Genomic DNA, 21,371 nt, shown 5'->3' on the forward strand with positions numbered 1-21,371 from the left:
GTCAGGGAAACAGACTCTTAGTCCCTGCCTCCGTTTGCACCGTCTGCCAGCACAGAATATATAGGTTTGCGACATCCGCTCAATGCAGCTCCTGCTTTGGGTGGTGCCACTTTCCTAGATGTTCTGGTCTCCGCGACGGCAACCCCTCGACGGGTTTCATCGCGCCATGTTGCCAGGTCGCAAACCCAAATCATCCGGGTACCCCAATGCTTGCCCAAGGGCGCCCAGTCCTAAGGTCATAACAGCAATTGCGTCCCGGCCTTCCACAACCTAGGCGTAGTCACCCGTCACTTACCCCTAGAGTGGCGGCGTCACCCCTCATACACTTCAGAATTCTGCAGTTCAACTGTAATGGACTAACTGGGAAGATTACGGAGATAGTCGATTTCATGAAGCGGCACAACATCCGCATTGCTGCGATTCAAGACACTAAACTCACAGCAAGATCTGCATTGCAGACCTGCTCTGGTTATAATGTCCACAGGAAAGACCGCGAGAGCGGAAATGGAGGCGGCCTCGCGTTTATTATACACCACTCTGTGCAATATTATATATTTGATCCTGGCATCGACCGCAGGGACAATGTCTTAGAACGTCAAGGCCTATCTGTCCGGTCAGGCGATGCAAATCTAGAAATCATCAACATCTACATCCCTCCTGTCACCTGTTGCCCCAGTGGATACCGCCCTAATATCGAGGCCTTACTCACTGGCAACAATCGCATTATCTTAGGCGATTTCAATGCCCATCACGACCTATGGCATTCAAACTTGCGGGCGGACAGTAGGGGTGAGATGTTGGCGGATCAAATAGACGAAACGACGTTCTGCACAATAAACGGAGACGCCCCCACACGTATGGTAGGAAGCTGTCATAGCTCGCCAGATATCTCAATCGTGAGCGCAGAACTCGTAAACTGCGTCAACTGGCAGCCGATGGTAACATTGGCATCCGACCACCTGCCCATACTTATTTCGTTCGAGCGTACCGCCGACTTCATCGTCACCGAAAAACGCACTTTCATAAACTTCAAAAAAGGAAAGTGGGAGGAATATAAATCTGCAACAGACAGCAGCTTTGCTGCCCTCCCTATCCCGACTGATGCCCGCCAAGGGGAGCGTGCCTTCCGTAAGGTCATTGAATCCGCCTCGGCACATTTCATTCCCGCCGGGAGAATTCCCGAAATCCGGCCCCACTTCCCGGCGGAGGCCGCGAGCTTAGCGAGGGAACGCGACCTTATAAGACAGCTTGATCCAGGCGACCCCCAAATAAGGGACATAAACCAACGCATCAGATTGCTTGTGGACGAACACAAGCGGGCGAAATGGGAAGAGCACCTAAGAGGTTGTAACCTCTCTACCGGTGTAGGTAAACTTTGGTCCACCGTAAAGTCCCTATCGAATCCGACTAAGCACAAAGACAAAGTTTCCATCGCCTTTGGCGATAAGGTGCTGTCGGAAAAATGCGCGAGCGCTTTCTGCCGACAATATATAATGCATCATACGGTCGACAAAGATAGACGGAGAGCCAATAGACACGCACATAAACACAAACTCAGCGCGTCACCAATTACCATCACCGCTAGAGAGGTTGAGGACGCCATTGGTCGTGCTAAACCATCCGGATCAGTGGGCCCAGACGGGATAGCCATGCCGATGCTTAAAAACCTAGGGAAAGAGGGTTTCAAATATTTTGCGCATGTCTTCAGCCTGTCTCTTTCCACCTTTGTCATACCCGAGAAATGGAAAATGGCCAAGGTGGTCCCGCTACTAAAGCCTGGGAAACCAGCTAACGTAGGTGAGTCATATCGTCCGATATCTCTCCTATCGCCAGTGGCAAAGACGCTTGAAGCCATTTTGCTCCCTTATTTCCAAGCACATTTGCAGCTAGCCCCTCATCATCATGGCTTCAGAAAACTCCATAGCACTACCTCCGCGCTAAATGTCATTAGCACCCAGATAAATTGCGGTTTGAATCAATATCCCCACCATAGAACAGTACTCGTAGCGTTAGACCTATCAAAAGCTTTTGATACGGTCAACCATGGCTCGTTACTGCAAGACCTGGAAGGGTCTACCCTTCCCCCATGTCTTAAAAGGTGGACCGCAAATTATCTGGGTGGTCGGCAGGCATCGGTGCAATTCAGAAACGAAACATCAAAACAAAGGAGAATTAAACAAGGGGTGCCACAGGGTGGTGTCCTATCCCCGCTTTTGTTTAATTTCTACATATCTAAGCTACCTTCACCACCGGAAGGAGTCACAATCGTTTCCTACGCCGATGACTGCACAATAATGGCCACAGGCCCAGGCCCAGAGATCGATGAGCTATGCAATAAAATAAACGGCTATCTCCCCGATCTCTCCTGTTTTTTCGCCTCGCGAAACCTGGCATTGTCACCGACTAAATCTTCAGCGACCTTATTTACAACATGGACGCCCCAAATGTCGACCATATTGAACATCCACGTCGATGGCACTACGCTACCGACTGTCCTACACCCCAAAATCTTAGGTGTGACGTTTGATCAGGATCTACATTTTGGTGCGCACGCAACCGCAATTGTTCCAAGAATTCAGAGCCGTAATAAAATCCTCAAATCCCTTGCTGGCAGTACCTGGTGAAAAGATAAAGAAACGCTCTTGACCACATACAAAGCAATTAGCCAGCCGATTACGTGCTACGCGTCACCCATATGCTCGCCAAGCCTAAAAACCACCCACTGGAAGAAACTACAGGCCTGCCAAAATACTGCTCTCAGAATCGCCACGGGCTGTCTTCTTATGTCCCCAGAACACCATCTGCATAATGAGGCGAGAATACTCCCCATCAGGGAGAGAAATGAGATGCTGACCAAACAGTTTTGTTGAATACCCAGAAACCTGGGCATCCCAACAGACATCTGATTGACGAACCAGCACCGCCTAGGGGCCTAAGGAGTCATCTCCGTAAGCATTTTGAGGAAATACGGCACCTGAGAACCCAGCCGTATGAAGCGAAAAAACACAAGCAGGTCCTTGGTGAACTCCATAGACAGGCGTCGGACCTTTATGTCGGGAATTGCCCGGTGAATCCAGTACTTGAAGAAAAATATCCAGAACTCGCAGAAGAGGAACGCATACTCCCCAGGGAAACGCGTGTCACTCTTGCTCAACTTCGTTCTGGATACTGTAACAGGTTAAACTCTTACCTATCCAGAATCAACCCCGACATACAAAATGTATGCCCCGCTTGCAATGTGTCCCCACATGACACCAACCATCTCTTTAATTGTAATGTGGAACCAACGCCTCTAACACCCCTTTCCTTATGGTCCACCCCTGTTGAAACGGCAAGTTTCCTTGGACTCCCGTTAGAGGATATTGATGACGATTTGTGATCGGTCGCGGCTATTAGGTGGGGCGAGCATTGCTACAACAACAACAACAACAGCATTGAATATGGTAATTGCAGAGTGGAAAGAGGCTGTTGCTGATAAAAAGGTAGTAGTATCTTGCTTCTTAGACTTAAAGAGGGCGTTTGAAACAATCGATCGAAATGAATTGCTGAAGTTAATGGATAAAATTGGGATCAAGGGAAAAGCTTTGGAATGGTTTCGTAGTTACCTCAGTAACAGAAAGCAGAGGACGGTAATTGGAGACGCAGTTTCATCGGTTTTTGATGTTAACATTGGGCTGCCACAAGGCTCAGTACTTGCTCCGATATAGTTTATAATTTACATCAATGATATAAAAACTTGCTTGAGAAATTGTAAAATAAGTCTTTTTGCGGATGATGCATTAGTTAGCATTAGTGACTAAAATGTAGATTGCGCTGTCATGAAAATACAAGAAGACTTAAATAATTTATTTAAGTGGCTATGCAGTAGAAAGCTAAAACTTAATATTGATAAAACTAAGTATATGATATTTAACAAGAACCATAATAACTTAATCCAGTCTAGTCTGAAAATAAAAACCAATGCAATTGAAAGAGTAGGTCAAATGAAGTACCTAGGTGTAATAATTGATGAGAAACTACACACACCACAGAACACATGAATCATTTAGAGAAGAAAATTGCACAGAAAATAGGATTTATGTATCGAACATGTAAGCATATTAGCCAACATCATAAAATATTAGTATATAGATCAATTGTAGAACCACATTTTATTTACTGCCCATCAATACTACTAGTAACAAATGATACGTTAATTAATAAGCTCCAAATACAGCAAAACAAAGCAATGCGTTTGATACTAAAATGCTCTTATAGAACATCAAAAAGTATTATGCTTCCTATGTTAAATTGGCTTAGTATTAAGCAATTAATCTGTTATTACTCTTTGAAGTTTATACATTACATAACACAGGGAATGTTACCAAATTATCTGAGTGATAGGATACAGTACAATTATGAGATCCATAACTATGGTACTAGGAGTAGCAGAAATTTAAGACTGCCCAAAGTAAGAACCGAGTTCGCAAAAAAGACCTTAGAATACGTAGGCTATAAAATGTATAATGAACTACCAGCAGAGATAAAAGACTGTGAAAACGTTGTTAAGTTTAAAGAAAAACTATTTCTATATTGTAAAAATTTAAATATTTAATACTAGTTAAACAATTAATTTACTCATTTCTTTTTAATGAAATAGTTTTATGAAACAATTATGAATTTTGTAAATTGTACTATACAATGAATTAGGCTTTTTTGGCCGTAATAAATAAAATAATAATAATTTACTTCCGTTTCTACCTTTACTTTTGTATTTTTATTAATACATTTGTAAGATTTTTCTCCTATCGTTTTTTCTTCTATGATTAGTTTAACGATATCTTCCCATTTGCCCATTGTGGATGGTAGATAAAAGGTTTGTTAATCCTTATCTAAACCTTCGCACTATGGCGCCTCTGTCCGAAAAGCCTGGCTAAAATAAAAAAATTCATGAAAGCGTTCGATAAACCTAATATATAATTCTTATTACACAGAAAATTATATTTTAGGAGGTAGAGCCGCTCAAATTTGATTAATTTTTAACACTTAGAAAAATTTGTGTTTTTTGTTCTTTTTTGTTGTATTAAAAATTGTTTTGTCTCTAAACAAAACGGCCCGCTACTGCTTTCTTGTATTATAATGAAAGGATATTTAATTCTAGGTTGAAACAAAACATAAAATTATTTTCAAAAGATATTAACGAAAAACCGAAAAAAGACCCGCGGGTACCTCCGAAACCGGGGGTCGGATTCATAGTATTTTTGCGCAGAACACCTTTCTGCGTTGGCGGCCTTTGGCCGCCCTTATAAAAAATAACCCTGGGCTACGCCATGCCAAGTCCGGGTGTGTGGTATAACCGTGGCTACCGCCACGGTGATGCACAATTTTTTTTGGGGGTACAACACAACAACAACCACATGGAAATCGCCAATTTCAACTGCAAATATCTCCGGATAGAGATAAAATTTTCTTTTCCGCCATCGGATTATTGTTCTCGAGATTAATACGCGTCTTTTGACACCTCTCTCGATATTTTTGGTAGCGTATTAGCAGTCGGCCCCTTAACTAGACTATTACCAAATATAAGCCTTTTAATTTCCAAATTTAGTAAAATTTCACCTTAAGTCCTGCACTTAAAATTCGGGTCGGACATGTCGATAGCGGTTTCAAAAGACGCGTATTTTCGTCAAGATTCAGAATCCGAAAGCAGAAACTATATTTCTTATCTCGTTTAAGAAAGGTGTTCTTCGCAGAATTACTGTGCACGGCGCAGCCAGTGTTGGATCGGCTAACATAACAATAAACAAATTTTCGGTAGATAAAGACTAGAAAAGTTAAAGATATATATATACATCAGATGAAAGGTATTTTTATAAGTTATTTTTAGATTCTGCACTTGTTCCGTTTTTTAGATGTGGCAGCACAGATATGTAATGTCATAAAATATATATACGTATACACATATAAAAGTTGTATAGAAATTTGCAAACTTTAACAACAAATAACTTTTAAATTATAAGTTTGCGCACTTTAAAATATATATATTTGTGATCGTGACACCGGTAATAGTCTAGTTGATGGGTCGACTGCTAATACGCTACCAAATATATAGAGTGAGGTGTCAAAAGACGCGTATTAATCTCGAGAACAATAATCCGAAGGCGGAAAAGAAAAACTGTATCTCTGTCCGGAGATATTTGCAGTTGAAGTTGGCGATTTCCATGTGGTTGTTGTTGTTTGTTTGTACCCACAAAAAAAATTGTGCATCGCCGTGGCGGTAGCCACGGTTATACCACACACCCGGACTTGGCATGGCGTAGCCCAGGGTTATTTTTTATAATCACGGCCGAAGGCCGCCACCGCAGAAAGGTGTTCTGCGCAAAAATACTATGGATCCGACCCCCGGTTTCGGAGGTACCCGCGGGTCTTTTTTCTGTACTTCGTTAATATCTATTGAACGCGTTAAAATTATTATTTTCCGCCTTCGGATTATTAATACTGATGTTAAGACGCGTCGTTTGACACCTCTCGATATTTTTGGTAGCGTATTAGCAGTCGACCCCTCAACTAGACTATTACCGGGACAACTCGCTCTTTCATTTGATACCAAGTTTTACCACGAACTCGGGGGGCGATATTCTAAAATTTTCCCGTTTTTACTAATAATTTACCCACCTTACACGCATTTGTTGATTCAGCCTTTCTGCAGTAATTTACTGGAGCTAACCCAGGTAAGTAGAACGCGCTACCATATTGTATATATGATATCAACAAGAGCCAAACGCCAACACTACAAATCTCGGTACTGCGTATCATCATAAGCGGGACGTCTAAACCAAATTAACTTCGTTCTATACTTTTGACTAGGGATGAAATAATACTAATAACTAAAGGTAGGTAACATTTCTGGTCCGATATCAAGAAAATTTGTTGTCATTAGGGACGTTCCAATGACGCGTGAACCAGATACGAATAGAAATTTAACATTCAAAGGCAACAAAACGTTGTGATCCCGAAAATTATCTAGTTCAATTTCTGATCGGTATAGCAGTTCGGTTCGTTTCGTTTTCTGTATTAGATTTTTTGACAGCTTACCACTTTTGAGTTGGTAGCACTCATGGCTCAAATCTATGGTTGGCTCATCTACAGCAACAACATACTTTTGTTCAGATTGTCAGTACACCGGGTAGGTGTTAGATGAATGGAATGAAAAGAAAACATAAAACTTAGCAGCTTTTGTATGCAGTAAGAAATATTGTCAATGTGTTGGTTTCATTTTGAGTTTGCCATCTCCTTCTGACAATCCCTATTCCAGTGAACTTAAAAAAATAAAATCAGTTGATGAAATGAACCAACCATATAGTTGAGCCATGGCAGCACCGAAATACATATGTGTACATGTATGTATACATAAAAGATTTCGCCATATTTAAAAGCAAAAACACGGAAAGGGGAAACAAATTGAAGAACATGTAAGGAAAATAAATATTTATGTTAATAATTCCATCAGATCTTTAAGTTTTTTGTAAGGTTTTTCCTATTATTTTCAACAAAACAGATGTTTTTAAAATTCGATTTTTAGGGGCGGACATGGCATTTTTTAAGAATTTTGCACTAGGTGGCCAGAAGAAAAATATCTCCCCGAACACCCACTACTCTAACGACATACATGCGCGAGTCTGAAAACATTATATGTTGACTCAGAACCTAGTGTAGTGTAAGAGAAACGAGTAGAACGGGAACCAGTTGAAAGGAAGAAGGACGAAAAGAGAAAGTCTTCCGAGTCTTTTTTATAGGAGATTTTATGAAATTTATACACGTGAACGAGGAAGATTGGTTTGGAGCAAATTAAAGCACTTATTCTACATGTAGTGTTAGTGTAGCAATTTTATGCATTTAATGTAAAAGAATTTTTTTTTTTGTAACGTCGATTTTGAAAAGACTCGTATTTTATTTGATATCTGAATCAACGCGCCTTTTCAACATATGACGTGTGCTGCCAACTACTGTACCCTGCTAGACATGACTGACCATACCCGTCAGCTTTTGAATATTGCCATTAAGAACATGATGGTCAATCATGATGTAAATAGCAGCCGTGTCAGTCAGTTGATTAATCAATTGACTAGCAGGTGTCTAGCAGGGTATTGTATCGTAATGCTGTGGCAACCGTGGTTGCGACTCACTCATATCGAAACATTTGCAATAAAACAAGTAATCCCAGGAATAGTTATTTTTCATACACAACTTATTATATACTTGCCCAAAAAATTGTTATTATTTGCTGACAAAAATCCTCGAGCACGTGCAGAATTTATATATGTCACGGAAGTCGTGAGTACCTATGTTCTTTTCCATATAAGCCCTCACTGACAGTATATTTGATGAACTATCATTCATTCGTTGATAAATTTCTTCGATTAGCACCAAAAAACTTCATTAGAATTAGCAAGTTACATATTTTTTGACATTTTGGGGAAATCTTGTATGTTCAGAAAATTTCTGACATTATTTCAGTTAGGTGTTGTTCACGCATTTTCGAAATTTAGTTGTGGCCAGATTATGATTACTACATGGCCACGGCGGACTACTACGTGGCCATTTGGCCGCGTTCGTATTACTTAAAAATTGCCCTGGTGGCGGATGAAATAATATTTTATAGGAAAGATGTACACGAGGCGTAGCTTCATAGACACGTACAATATATGACTGTAGCTACGATTCAAGATCTGCACACGACGCTACTTTCGATCGTCGCTACAAAAAGCAAACAATTCTTGAAAAAAAAAATTGGGAATTACGTTTTTTCAGGTATATCCGTCTCCGAATTCAAGGGCAAATAGGTATTACAAGTTAGTTGCATCCCCGTGCCTTTGTAAATTATGAAAGGCAACTTTAAACCACCGCCGACAAAAGAAAAAAGTGATTTTTAGTTTCCAACACTTTTCAGCTTTTTAATCGCTTGAACAATGTCTAACCGGGCTTTTATGGTATTGAAAACTCTTTTTCGCTTTGGTAATATACCTTTCAGTTGGTAAGGCGCATGCAGCAGCTTCTTCGCAAAATATGGGCGGACGAGTGCATGCCCGACGATTGGAATCAAAGTGTTCTTTGTCCAGTCCACAAGAAGGGGGATACTGCAAAAAGTACCAACTATCATGGAATCGTGGAATCAGCCTTCTTAATATCGCATATAAGGTCCTTTCAAATGTATTGTGCGAAAGATTGAAGCCCACCGTGAACCGGCTGATTGGACCTTATCAGTGCGGCTTCAGACATGGTAAATCTACCATCGACCAGATTTTCACAATGCGCCAAATCTTGGAAAAAACTTATGAAAAGAGAATCGACAAATATCACCTCTTCGTCGACTTTAAAGCCGCCTTCGACAGCACGAAAAAGAGGTGCCTATATGCCGCTATGTCTGAATTTCGTTTCCCAGCAAAACTTATACGGCTGTGCAAAATGACGTTGAGCAACACCATCAGCTCAGTCAGAATTGGGAAGGACCTCTCCGAGCCGTTAGAAACTAAACGAGGTTTCAGACAGGGTGAACTTCTATCGTGAGATTTCTTTAATGTGATGCTGGAGAAAATTATACTAGCTGCAGAACTTAACCGCACTGAAACAATATTCTATAAAATTGTGCAATTACTGGCATATGCTGATAACATCGATATCATCGGCCTAAACACCCGCGCTGTTAGTTCTGCTTACTCCAAACTGGAAAAAGAAGCGGTAAAGGTGGGTTTAATGGTGAATGAGGACAAAAGGAAGTACCTGCTGTCATCGAGCAAAGAGTCAGCGCATACGCGCCTTGGAAACCACGCTACTGTTGGCAGCCATAATTTCGAAATAGTAAAAGACTTTGTTTATTTGGGAACCAGCATCAACACTAGCAACAACATCAGCACTGAAATCCAACGAAGAATCAATCTTGCCGACAAATGCTACTTTGGACTGGGTAGGCAATTGAAAAGTAAAGTCCTATCTCGGCGAACGAAAATCATACTCTACAAGTCACTTATCGTACCCGTCCTGCTATATGGGGCAAAAGCATGGACCATGACAACAGCAGATTGTTGAGATATCACTGTCAAATACCATTTCAACATTTATGGCAACTCCTTTTTATACATACTGTAAAGTATATTATTTCTCGCACTGTATTTTTTTTTGTTTGTTCTAATGGCAACCATATACATATGTACACTTAGTTCTTGCGAAACAACGAAAGGAGAAAAAGAAGGCAATGCTTCGTTAAGCCTTAATAACTGTTGGCCTTTGAATAAATGGGGAAACTCTCCAATTACTTATTTTCAATGCCCACGTATGTAATGTGTATGTATGCATGAAGATGTAAAGAAAGAAAAATAGTCTTTCGTTGTGTCGCCAAGTGGCTTGAATTTTTAATTGTTGATTGCTTTTGACACGGCACAGTTGTGCAAATTGAGACACGCTAAAAAAAAAAATCCAACATTATTGTGATACAATACCATCGTAATAATAAATAATTTTAGAAAAAATCATTTTCGCTTCGCTGCGTTTTATTTTATAAACTGTGAAATTACATCAGGTGTGGGGTCTGAACATGACCCGTTTAAAAAAATTGGAGTTACAAAACGCCCTGGAAAAGGTGGACATTGAGTATCCAGATACTGCTACAGTGTCACAACTACGTGCCGTGTTGGAAGAAGACGATTCGGACTCCGGTGTTGCTGCTGCTGCTGCTGTCGGCGGCGAACCTCATGATTGTGACGGTAATGTAGGAGAAACCGATGAAGCAGAAAACTTGGATGAACAAATAGCAGTGCTAGAAAAACGCAAGAAAATGCTATTGCTACAAAAAGAATTGCAAGCGTTGGAATTAGATGCTACTAGTGCACGTCAGCGTATCACCGTTATGGATATCGATGGGATGGTGCCAAAATGTTCTGGGGATAACGCATATCCGGTGGAAAAGTGGATCAACGATTTTGAAAATGCAGTAAAAGTTGGAAACAAAGATGATCACTTTAAATATATGTGCATGCGTCGCTTGTTGTCGGGTACAGCGGCCATTTTTCTGCGCACATCGATTGCATCGAATTATTGCGAGTTAAAAGCTACAAGTGCAGCGAAATGTCTCGACTAATGACGTATATAAGGAGCTGTACCGACGCCGGCGCTCACCTAATGAAAGCATTATTGCTTATATGCTATCGATAAAGGAGATCGCAGCGCAGGCAAATTTAAACGAAGATGAAATAATCAATGCAGTGATTGAGGGCCTGCGTGACAACACCGCTTATACCTCAATATTGTACAAAGCAAAAAACTTAGATGAGCTTCAGCAACTTCTGCTTAAATACGACAAAAAGAAAACAAATGAAAACACAACGAAAAAATTGCAGACTTCAGAAGGTGGCAGTAAGACAGTATCGTCCACAAGATGTTTCAATTGCTCGCAATATGGACACCTCTCACATCAGTGCAAAGAACCAAAGCGTGTTAAAGACCCTGCTTCCGCTGCGGCGGCAAAGATCACATGCTTAATCAGTGCAAGCAGCCACCAATGAAAACCGTGAACGCTGTATATGAGGAACCAACCCATGAGGATAACATGTCTAATGTTGAACCATCGAATTACATTAGGAATCCTGCTATTGATGGTAATATTGTTCTTCAGAGTCTTCAATCTTTGAAGCCCACCTTTTCTCCGGGACCGGACGGTGTTCCTAGCTGCGTGCTTAGGTACTGCGCCGAAAACATGTATGAGCCTATTTTAAAATTATTTGAGCTATCTCTGGGATCTGCGTCATTCCCGGCACTTTGGAAACAGTCTTTTATTATACCCCTGCATAAAAAAGGTAGTAGGTCAAAAGTTGAAAACTACAGGGGTATTGCTAAACTTTCAGTCATTCCTAAAGTCTTTGAACAGATTGTCACCAATCAACTGCAATATCAGTGTTCTAGTCTTTTATCTCCATGCCAACACGGTTTTATTCGTCAAAGGTCAACCACTACAAATTTGCTTGTATTCACCTCTATAGTTATGGAAGGATTTTTAGCGAACAAGCAAACGGATGTCATCTACACGGACTTCAGCAAAGCATTTGATACCGTCAACCACGAGTTGCTTATTCATAAGCTTGATTTACTGGGCTTTCCGTTTCACCTATTAATGTGGCTGAAAAGCTATCTTTCTAACCGGACCCAAAAAGTCCTGTTCAAGTGCAATCTGTCGGAATCGTTCGGAGTTTCCTCTGGCGTACCCCAGGGAAGTCATCTAGGCCCTTTGCTCTTTGCCCTTTTCATTAATGACTTGCCACAGACAATATTATATTCCCATACTATAATGTATGCGGATGATGTAAAACTTTGCTACACTTACTGTCCTACCGATTTGAGTTCCTTGGATCTTCTTCAGGCCGACTTGGACTCGTTCCAATGTTGGTGCACAACAAATTTATTAGCTTTAAATTGCTCTAAATGTAAGCATATGACATTTCACCGAGTGAAGCCAGCATTGAAATCTTATGTAATAGATGGTACGCCTTTGGAGCGTATATCTATTGCAAATGATCTAGGTGTCCTTTTTGATCCGAAATTGAATTTTAACATGCATATTTCATCTATAGCCAACAAAGCGTTGGGTTTACTTGGATTTGTTAAAAGATGGGCTAAAGAGTTCGATGATCCGTACCTCACTAAGGTTCTTTACACATCGCTGGTTCGTCCAATACTCGAGTATTGCTCATGCGTTTGGTCCCCTGTTTCTCAAAAGCATATAAAGCGTCTTGAGTCAGTTCAAAAGCAATTTTTGATATTTGCATTGCGCGGCCTTAATTGGGACTCAAGTCTCCACCTTCCTCCATACAGAAGTAGACTTCTTCTTATTAACTTACCCACTCTGGAAAATCGGAGAATATTACTGGGGGTATTGTTCATCCATAAGCTCATTATTGGAGAAATTGATTCCGCGGACCTCCTCAGCCGCTTGTTTTTTGCGGTTCCCCCTAGAGTATCCAGACACTACGTTCCTTTCTATTTACCCCTTTGTCGACGAAACTTTGCTAAAAATAATCCTCTTCTTATCTGGTGCGCGCACTACAATGACTTGTATAGCTGCATCAGTCTTGAATGTACTTTTGCCACTATACGTAATGCAATACTTGCCTATCTAATTTAAGAGATACAAGCTAATTTAATTTGCCGGCATTTTATTCCTTCGATAAAAAACAGGAACTATCTCGCTTAAGGATGGAGGAACATTTATCAACATGTCTCATTAAGAAGGAACAAGACAGTACTGTGTTGATTGGAATCTGGTGCATTCCAACAACGTAAAAAACATGCTTTTTCAAGAGTCACTGACCGGAATCGTATGCATTCCGGCAGTATAATCTTATGGGTCAGGCATCGAGCTGATTGGAATCCGGTGCATTCCAACAACACAGGTCATGTTACTTTTTTATGCCTTGTGATGGCGTATCCTCATTACACTACTCTTAGCACTGCCGGATTCCCATGACATGCTGATTGGAATCTTGTTGCATTCCAACAGGGAGATTGGAATCCACTGCATTCCGAAGTCATGCTGAGCGGAATCTGATGCATTCCGCCAGTATAAGATTTCGGCATAAGATCTTATTTCTGCTCATATTTCTTATTATTATTATATTCTGAAATTAAATAGTAATGTTCATTAATATTTCTTTGTTTGTAATATAACATTGTTGAAAGCTCGATATATCTTAAATTTTATCTTTTGAGTTGTATATTTATATATCTTTTATATTATGCAGTCGACCATAGTTTGTCGTCGACTTTAAATAATAAATAAATAAATAAATAAATAATATCAAACTGTAAGTATTGCTTTTTGTAATCGGAACATGAACAATAAAAAGTTTATGAAGTGTATTTCTTTGATTGACAGTGGTAGTCCTTCCAGCTTTATAAACAAGATGCTTTTGCCCTTTGATACAAGTGCCGATGAATTAATCATATCAAATTTTTACAGCCTAGGTGGCAATAAACTAAACACTTTTGGAAAAACTGACTGTGAGATTTTGCTCAATGGAAAGTCTAAAATAATTTCATTATTTATTGTTTCGGATGGCATTTTGTCTCAGCCATTACTTCTCGGAAGAGATTTTTTCAAATTATTTAATATTAAACTTTATATGTTAAATTGTAACGAGCTCAAGTTGGAAATAAATGAGTCAAATTCAAGTGTGTCTTCAATTGATAATATTGTTCAGGTTCCAGATAATTTGCAACATTATTATATTGATTGTCTTGTTGATCATTCCTTAACTCCAGTTGTTGATGTCAATATCTACGGAGGTATTCCCGCATAAAGCTTGTTTAGATATTCTTTTTTAGGGGATGCTCATTGCGCCGTTGGGGCCAGTATTGTTGAAGAATTGCCTAGTGAAACCTTAAGCGAAGAATGGAACGAAGATTGTTTTTCCTTTATTGAAGGGAATATTACATGCGTGATTGATGTTGAAGCCTTTTGCAGCAGCAGTGCTAGTGATTATAATATTGATTCCGCTTTGCATAATGACGCACGCTTAGAAATTAACCATATTATTCATAATTGTAAACTAGAATATCCAAATGAGTCAAGTACAAAATCCTATGAAATGTCAATTAAGTTGACCTCTGAACAACCAGTTTATTCACGTCCTCGAAGACTATCTTATAAAAATAAATTTGAAGTTCAGAAAATTGTGCAAGAGCTTTTAGATAAAGGTATTATTCGTCATAGTGATTCCCCATATGCGTCACCAATAATGTTAGAAAAAAAGAAAAGTGGCGAAACTCGTATGTGTATTGATTACAGGGATTTAAATAAAATAACTGTTAGAGATAATTATCCTCTCATCGAAGATTGTCTGGAGTATTTACGAGAAAAAAAAATATTTTACATTATTGGACTTAAAAAGTGGGTTTCACCAAGTAAAAGTAACTGAGGGATCAATAAAATATACAGCATTTGTTACACCAAGTGGCCAGTTTGCGTACGTAATGATGCCATTCGGTCTTAAAAACGCGCCTTCCGTCTTTCAAAGATTTGTTTCCTTTATTTTGAAAGATTTCATTTCAAAGGGCCTCCTAATCGTTTATGTGGATGACATATTTCTAGCCACAGTGGATTTAGATGAACACTTTGCTTTGTTGGAATCGGTATTGAAGCAGATAGCCAAGCAGGGTCTTGAACTTAAACTGTCAAAATGTAAGTTTTGTCATAGCAGCATTCAGTACTTAGGTTATGACGTTAGTTATGAGGGTATTAATCCAAGTCAGGAACACAAACAAACTGTCGCGAAATTTCCACTACCAAAAACTTTAAAACAATTGCATTCATTTATTGGCCTATGTTCATATTTTAGGAAATTCCACAGTTTTCAAAAATTGCTAAACCATTGTATGATTTGATGAAGAAAAATTCAAAATTTGAGCTTGACAAAGCCTGTTTGAATGCGATTGCTGAATTAAAAGCGAGGCTCACCGATCCTCCAGTTTTGTCAATATATAATCCCAAAAATGATACCGAGTTGCATTGTGACGCAGGTGCTCAAGGTTATGGTGCTATTTTGTTACAGCGTCAATCAGATGGAAAGTTCCATTCAATTTTTTACTTCTCACAGCGAACTACTAGTACTGAGAGTAAATATCACAGTTTCGAACTAGAAACGTTAGCAATCATTTATGCTTTGCGACGCTTTAGAGTCTATCTCGAAGGAATCCCTTTTAAGATTATCACGGATTGTAATTCACTTACACTTACTTTAAGCAAAAAGACGCTTAACCCACGTATTGCGAGATAGGCTCTTGAATTACAGAATTATGATTATTCTGTGCAACATAGAGGTGGCGCTAACATGGGTCACGTTGACGCTCTCAGTCGAAGCGAGGTAGTTTTTGCTGTAAACGAAGACGATTTATAGTTTTAGCTGCAGGCAACCCAAAGTCGAGACCCTGATATCGTTAAAATACGGGATAGATTGGAAAAGGAGCCATCGAAACTTTTTGATCTCCAAAACGGGCTAGTTTATAGAAAAGATATGAAAGGTCAGTTATACTTTTATGTTCCCCGAGAGATGGAAGATAATATTATTCGCTGTATACATGAGAAAAGTGCCCACTTTGGGGTAGATAAATCTTTGAATCAAATAAAACTACACTATTGGTTTCCGGAAATGGGGTCCAAAATTGATAAATTTATAAAAAATTGTTTAAAATGCATTGTATATTCAGCACCTGCCCGAGTAAACGAAAGGAATATTCATAGTATTCCTAAGAAGCCAATACCATTCGATACTATTCATATAGACCATCTAGGACCCCTTCCCGCTTTAAAGTCAAAACGAAAATATTTGCTAGTGGTAATTGACGCTTTCACGAAGTTTGTAAAACTGTACCCAGTCAACTGAAAAATAATATAGATCATGTTAAAGTTGCCACTGGGTCGCCACAAGCAAACGGTCAGGTTGAAAGAGTAAACAGAGTTTTAACTCCTATGCTTAGTGAACTAAGTGAGCCAATTCAACATGCCGATTGGGTTTCAAAGTTAAGTACGATTGAATTTGCCATTAATAACACAGAACACAGCTCAACCGGTAAAACTCCCTCCAATTTAATTTTTGGGACCACCCAAAAGGGACCCAATGTTGATGAATTTGCTGAATTCTTATGCGAACAACAGGATATTAGGCAATGCGATCTAACTAGTTGTAGGTAGGAAGCGAATGAGGCTATACTGGCATCCCAGCGGCGCAACGAGAAATATTTTTTGAAAAATAACAGACCTGCTAGAGATTTCGAAGTTGGCGAATACGTCATGATAAAGAATGTTGATAGTACAGTTGGTGTTAACAAAAAACTTATACCGAAGTTCAAAGGTCAATATATTATAGCTAAAAAACTTCCAAATGATAGATATGTTATTAAAGACATTGAAAATTGTCAGGTAACGCAACTGCCATATAACGGCATTATTGAGTCACGATTTATAAGACTATGGAAGAGGAATGATCAGCTTGTAGATGTTGCAATAGATGAATAACAAAGATCAATATATGCAGTTTATTAATTAATGATTAACTAAATTATTTACTTAAGAAATATACCAGATATTAGTTCTAAGAATATTATTAGTTAGTATGATCGAGGTCGATCATGTGTAAGGTTGGCCGAGCTGTAAAGTATATTATTTCTCGCAGTGTATTTTTTTTTTTTTTTGTTCTAATGGCAACCATATACATATGTACACTTATAAGTCTCCACTCCCCAATTGCATATTTTCAATGCCCATTTTCAATGTAATGTGTATGTATGCATGAAGATGTAAAGATAGAAAAAGAGTCTTTCGTTGTGTCGCCAAGGGGCTTGAATTTTTAATTGTTGATTGCTTTTGACACGGCACAGTTGTGCAAATTGAGACGCGCTAAAAAGAAATCCAACATTATTGTGATACAATACCATCGTAATAATAAATAATTTTAGAAAAAATCATTTTCGCTTCGCTTCTTTTTATTTTATAAACTGTGAAGTTACAATACATATATATGACACAGCAGGTTTTTGCGCTGTAAGTTAGTTCAGTTAGTTGATCCTGTTATGTATATATCTGTCTTTTGTAAAGTACTCTTTTTCTGTTCTAATAAAAGCGAATGAATACTGCAATTCTTATTTGGCTAAATTAATTTATGCGACATTGGAAATCCTTGGATTAATTCAACAGGTAATGGGCCCAGGAAATTTGTCCAATAAACTTCAACAATAAAAAATAAATTTAGCCACCTCAAGAAGAAATTGCAACAACTATAGTCGTCTTGTCAAAGCGTATTGGTCAAGCATTCAAAATGGATTCATTCGGCGACAGAAAATACGAGAACAATTTCAAAGGCCATATTTTAAGAAATTCCTCTAATTAATGTTTATGGAAATTTCAAATTGTAGCCTACATTAAAGCACGTGCATTAACTGATAATATAGAAGGCAGAGCGCCAGACACACCTGCAACTCAAGAAATGAAGAATACTTTTGAGCGAAACGAGGGAAAAGCCATGAATGCTATTATCCAGTCGTTGGATGCTGAGCTTGGAAATATTGTTTTAACATGTAAAACTTCAAAAGAAATGATGGAAAATCTCGGAAGCATTTATGAAAAGAATTCCGATATCCGAGCAATGACTTTACACGAAGAATTTATTACAGTGAAAATGCGAGATGATGAATCGGTAGCAGGTTATGTAGCTCGAATTAATCAACTAGCGTCAGAAATCGAACAGCAAAATGAAAAACTATCCGATAGATTAAAGATGGCACGTATCATTACTCGTTTAACGTCAAATTTTAATAATTATAAAACAGTGTGTTTCAACACTAAAGAAAATCGACCGATTAATGCATTGATGTCATCTTTACAGTTGGAAGAAGAAAATCTAAATCGACTAAATGGAGAAAAAATAGCTGGTGTTAGCGCAGCGTTTTCAGCAAAAACTAAGCCGAAACTATATAATCGAAAAGATTCAAATCCGAAATCAAAAATTGATAATTTGAATCAAAAAACGAGGTGTAATGCGTGCGGGCAGAAAGGCCGTTGGGCTAGAGATAAAGGCTGTCCAAAATATGAAAGAAAATCTACAGGCAAAACCAGCAAAGAAGGTGGTGAAATGGCATGGTGTTCCGTACAACAAACAATGGAATTACCAGGTAAGGAATCTGATAGTTGGTACGTCGATTCTGCAGCAACAAAACATATGACATTTCATCGAGAATGGTTTTCTACGCTACGAAAGCACACAAACGGTAGCAAAATTAAAGTCGCAAATAATAGTTGCTTAAAAATCGAAGGAATAGGAACAATTCTAATTGATGTAAAAGTAGACAATCAGTGGAAGCCATTTCGTCTGGAAAATGTACTGTACGTTCCGGAACTCAGCGAAAATCTGCTATCAACAAGCATGATAACAGATAAAGGTTTCACAGTGATAATCGACAAAGAAGGTTGCAAATTTGTCGACCAGTTGAACAAAGTTGTTGCCGTAGGAAAATGCAACGAACTGAATCAAATTAAAATGAGTTTTCGATTAAATATTGATGAATATGCAAGCGTTGCCGCTGTTTCATTGCAACATTGGCATCGTCGGCTGGGACATGTGCATGCTGACGCTATCAAGCAAATATGTAAGAATGGTCTAGTTACTGGTGTCAGTTTGTCTGATAATGAAAGTTTTTTTTGCGAAGATTGCGTATATGATAAAATGACCAGAGCAACACACAAAACGTCTGTTAAGCGAGCATCAGCAAGAGGCGAATATATGCATGTAGACTTGTGCGGCCCGAGTGAAATTAATGGAGTAGGTGGTATTCGCTACTTTATGTTAGTGAAAGGTGAAGCCACTAGTTTTCGTTTTGTGTTTTTACTAAAGTCAAAAGATGAGGCATTAGTACCACTTGATAAAAATATGAATGGTGCACAAATCAATCATTTTCGATTCGATAATGGAAAAGAATTTATCAATCGAAAAGTATTGACAAACTTATTAAGAAGTGAAGGTATTCAGCTTGAAGGCATCGCGCCGTACACTTCCGAACGATATGGTCGCATCGAACATGACAATCGTACTGTCCAAGAAAGTGCGAGAACGATGCTCATTGCAAGTGGTTTGCCGAAATTACTATGACCGGAAGCAGTACGCACAGCAACATATTTATTGAATCGCACAACAAACAGCAATTGCGTTGCAAGCACGCCATATTAAAAATGTTTTGATCGCAAACCACACTTGGGTCATGTAAAAATTTTCGGAACCGAATGCTTCGTACAAATTCCGAAACGAAAGGGTCGTAAGAAATGGGACCCAAAAGCAAAAAAAGGTTTATTTAATTGGTTTCGAGTCCACAAATAAAAATTTCCGGTTATATGATCCATGTAGCGAATTTTTATGAGTTGCAACATTTGATTCAACGAGAAGCAACCTGTCAAGTATGTGATTCACGAAGAATCAGAAATTGAAGATAGCGAGGTCAGCAACAATTGTGAGCAAGAGTCGGAACATAAAGATGAAATCACTTCCCAAGAAGAAAATGTTTTGACAAATGATGAGGAGACGTGTGATGATCATGAATCGCGACAAAACGAGAGATATAATTTTCGACCAAAAGTTAATACCCCAAGTCGACTGATCGAATCAGGTTATTCGGCGTTAATGTGTGAACCAATATCATATGAGGAGGCAATTAATTCAAAAGAAGTGCAACAGTGGAAGCATGCGATGGAGGAAGAATATGAATCCCTCATGCTTAATGGCACTTGGAAACTAGTTGATGCTCCGAAAGATCAAAAGGTAATTGACAACCGTTGGGTGTTCAAAGTGAAGCAAAACCCAGATGGCACGATAGAAAGATTCAAAGCGCGTTGAGTTGTTCGTGGCTTCAATCAACAGTATGGTGTCGATTATGAAGAAACTTTTAGTCCAGTAGTGAAATATACGTCGGTTCGATTAATTTTGGCTTTGGCAGCGATTCACAAAATGAAGCTAGTTCAGTTCGACATTAAAACAGCTCTTTTGTACGGTGAACTAAAGGAAAATGTTTATATGAAACAACCAGTAGGTTATGAAGACAAGAGTGGGCGCGTATGCAATTTAATCAAAAGCTTATATGGACTTAAGCAAGCTTCGCGATGCTGGAACCAAAAATTCACGTTTTTCATTCGCAAATTCGATTTCAGGCCCAGAAGTTCAGATCCATGTGTGTTTGTTCGTAAGAAGGACAATAAAATAACCATTATCGCCATCTATGTGGATGATGGATTATTAGCAAAAAACGAAGAGAGCGAAATTGATGTTATCATTTCATACTTACGACAACATTTTGAAGTAAAAGTATTTGAAGCCAAATATTTTCTCGGGTTTGAAATTGAAAAGTTATCCGATAATTCAATCCATATACACCAAAAAGCATATGCCATGAAAGTTTTTATCGTTTTAACATGATGGATTGTAAAGCAGTATCAGCTCCGATGGACTGCAATCAAAAGCTTAGTGATTTTGTAAACGACGAGCACGAAAAATCATTTCCATATCGAGAAGCCGTTGGCAGTCTGATGTATTTGGCAATCGGAACAAGGCCAGATATCAGTTATGCTATAGGTGTCGTGAGCCGATATTTGGAGCGACAAACTGCATCACATATTAATGCTGTAAAACGAATCATGAAGTACATAACGGGCATCGATGCAGACTACGCTGGAGACACAGATACTAGAAAATTAACGAGCGGTTATGTCTTCCATATTGGTTAGGGTGTTATTAGTTGGGCGTCAATCAGGCAACAGTCAGTATCAAATTCTTCAACAGAATCGGAGTATATAGCCTGTCAAACAGTTA

At 39.0% G+C, this 21,371-nt stretch overlaps 1 protein-coding gene across 8 annotated transcripts in view; it reads right to left on the reverse strand.

Annotated features, from left to right (window-relative positions):
* TM9SF2 (transmembrane 9 superfamily protein member 2) overlaps window positions 1-6,900 on the reverse strand; it is a 483,300-nt gene extending 476,400 nt beyond the window's left edge. For 2 of the 8 annotated variants that reach the window (XM_067766154.1, XM_067766155.1), the window contains exon 1: window positions 6,655-6,896. In XM_067766154.1, the coding sequence (XP_067622255.1) occupies window positions 6,655-6,798 (144 nt within the window). In that variant the 5' untranslated portion in view covers window positions 6,799-6,896. Of the gene's footprint in view, window positions 1-6,654 lie in introns of all 8 variants that reach the window. The other 6 variants (XM_067766156.1, XM_067766149.1, XM_067766151.1 and 3 more) reach the window with 6 other exon arrangements.
* Between the last annotated feature and the right edge of the window lie 14,471 nt (window positions 6,901-21,371).

Source organism: Eurosta solidaginis, chromosome 2 (genome assembly GCF_040869045.1).
Source record: "Eurosta solidaginis isolate ZX-2024a chromosome 2, ASM4086904v1, whole genome shotgun sequence".
Lineage (NCBI taxonomy): Eukaryota > Metazoa > Arthropoda > Insecta > Diptera > Tephritidae > Eurosta > Eurosta solidaginis.